The sequence below is a fragment of the Haliaeetus leucocephalus genome, unplaced genomic scaffold (genome assembly GCF_000737465.1).
Source record: "Haliaeetus leucocephalus isolate CR32 unplaced genomic scaffold, Haliaeetus_leucocephalus-4.0 Scaffold162, whole genome shotgun sequence".
NCBI lineage: Eukaryota > Metazoa > Chordata > Aves > Accipitriformes > Accipitridae > Haliaeetus > Haliaeetus leucocephalus.
The window spans coordinates 14708219-14708959 of NW_010972598.1; the positions used below are offsets into that span (position 1 = coordinate 14708219).

General features: G+C 70.0%; 1 protein-coding gene across 1 annotated transcript in view; it reads right to left on the reverse strand.

The window, feature by feature from the left end:
* NPC1L1 (NPC1-like 1) overlaps window positions 1–741 on the reverse strand; it is a 6757-nt gene that overhangs the window by 2026 nt on the left and 3990 nt on the right. Inside the window, exon 8 of the mRNA XM_010563009.1 lies at window positions 513–640. Within this exon, the coding sequence (XP_010561311.1) occupies window positions 513–640 (128 nt within the window). The remainder of the gene's footprint in view (window positions 1–512; window positions 641–741) is intronic.

A 741-nucleotide genomic window follows, 5' to 3' on the forward strand; every position in this document is an offset into this window, starting at 1 on the left:
CGGCACCCTGGCTGCTGGGGGGGGGGGGCCCTCTGCCCACCCCCGACACCCCGGCGTCCATGGGTGCGCACCCCATGGCAATCCCAAAGACCCTTGGGCATATGGGTGCCCCGTGCTTGTTCAGGGCACCCTAAGGGATTTGGGCACCCCGTGCCCACCCTGTATCCACCTTGAGCCCCCCACCCTGTATCCACCCAAGGTACCTCAGGCACAGAGGTAACCCACGGGCACCCCATGCCCACCCTGGGCACCCTAATGTCACCCCATGCCAACCCCTGAACACCCATGGGCACCCCACATCCATCCTGGGCATCCTCGCTCCCACGGGCACCCCGTGCCCACTCGTGGCACCCCATGCCCACCCTGTGCCCCCTCGTGCCCATGGGCACCCCGCTGCCCACCCCATGCCCATCATGGGACCACACGGGCACCCTCCCACCCGGTGCCCACCCCATGCCCACCTTCCCAGGCAGGGACACCCCGTGCTCCCCCCCCGTCCCCGCGCTCCGTACCTCCTGCCGCCGGGCATCGAGCGCCAACAGGGCGACGAACCCTGACATTTGGAGGAGAAAGTCGAAGGCGATGGCCACGGCGGCCGTGAGGGCGAAGGTGCGGACGGCGGGCATGGAGGAGAGGGCGCCTGCGGGTACCCGACGTCAGCACCCCCGCAACGTACCCCCCTCCCCAGCCTCGTGTGCCCACATCCACTGCACCCACTGGGTGCACCGTGCCCGCGGGTGC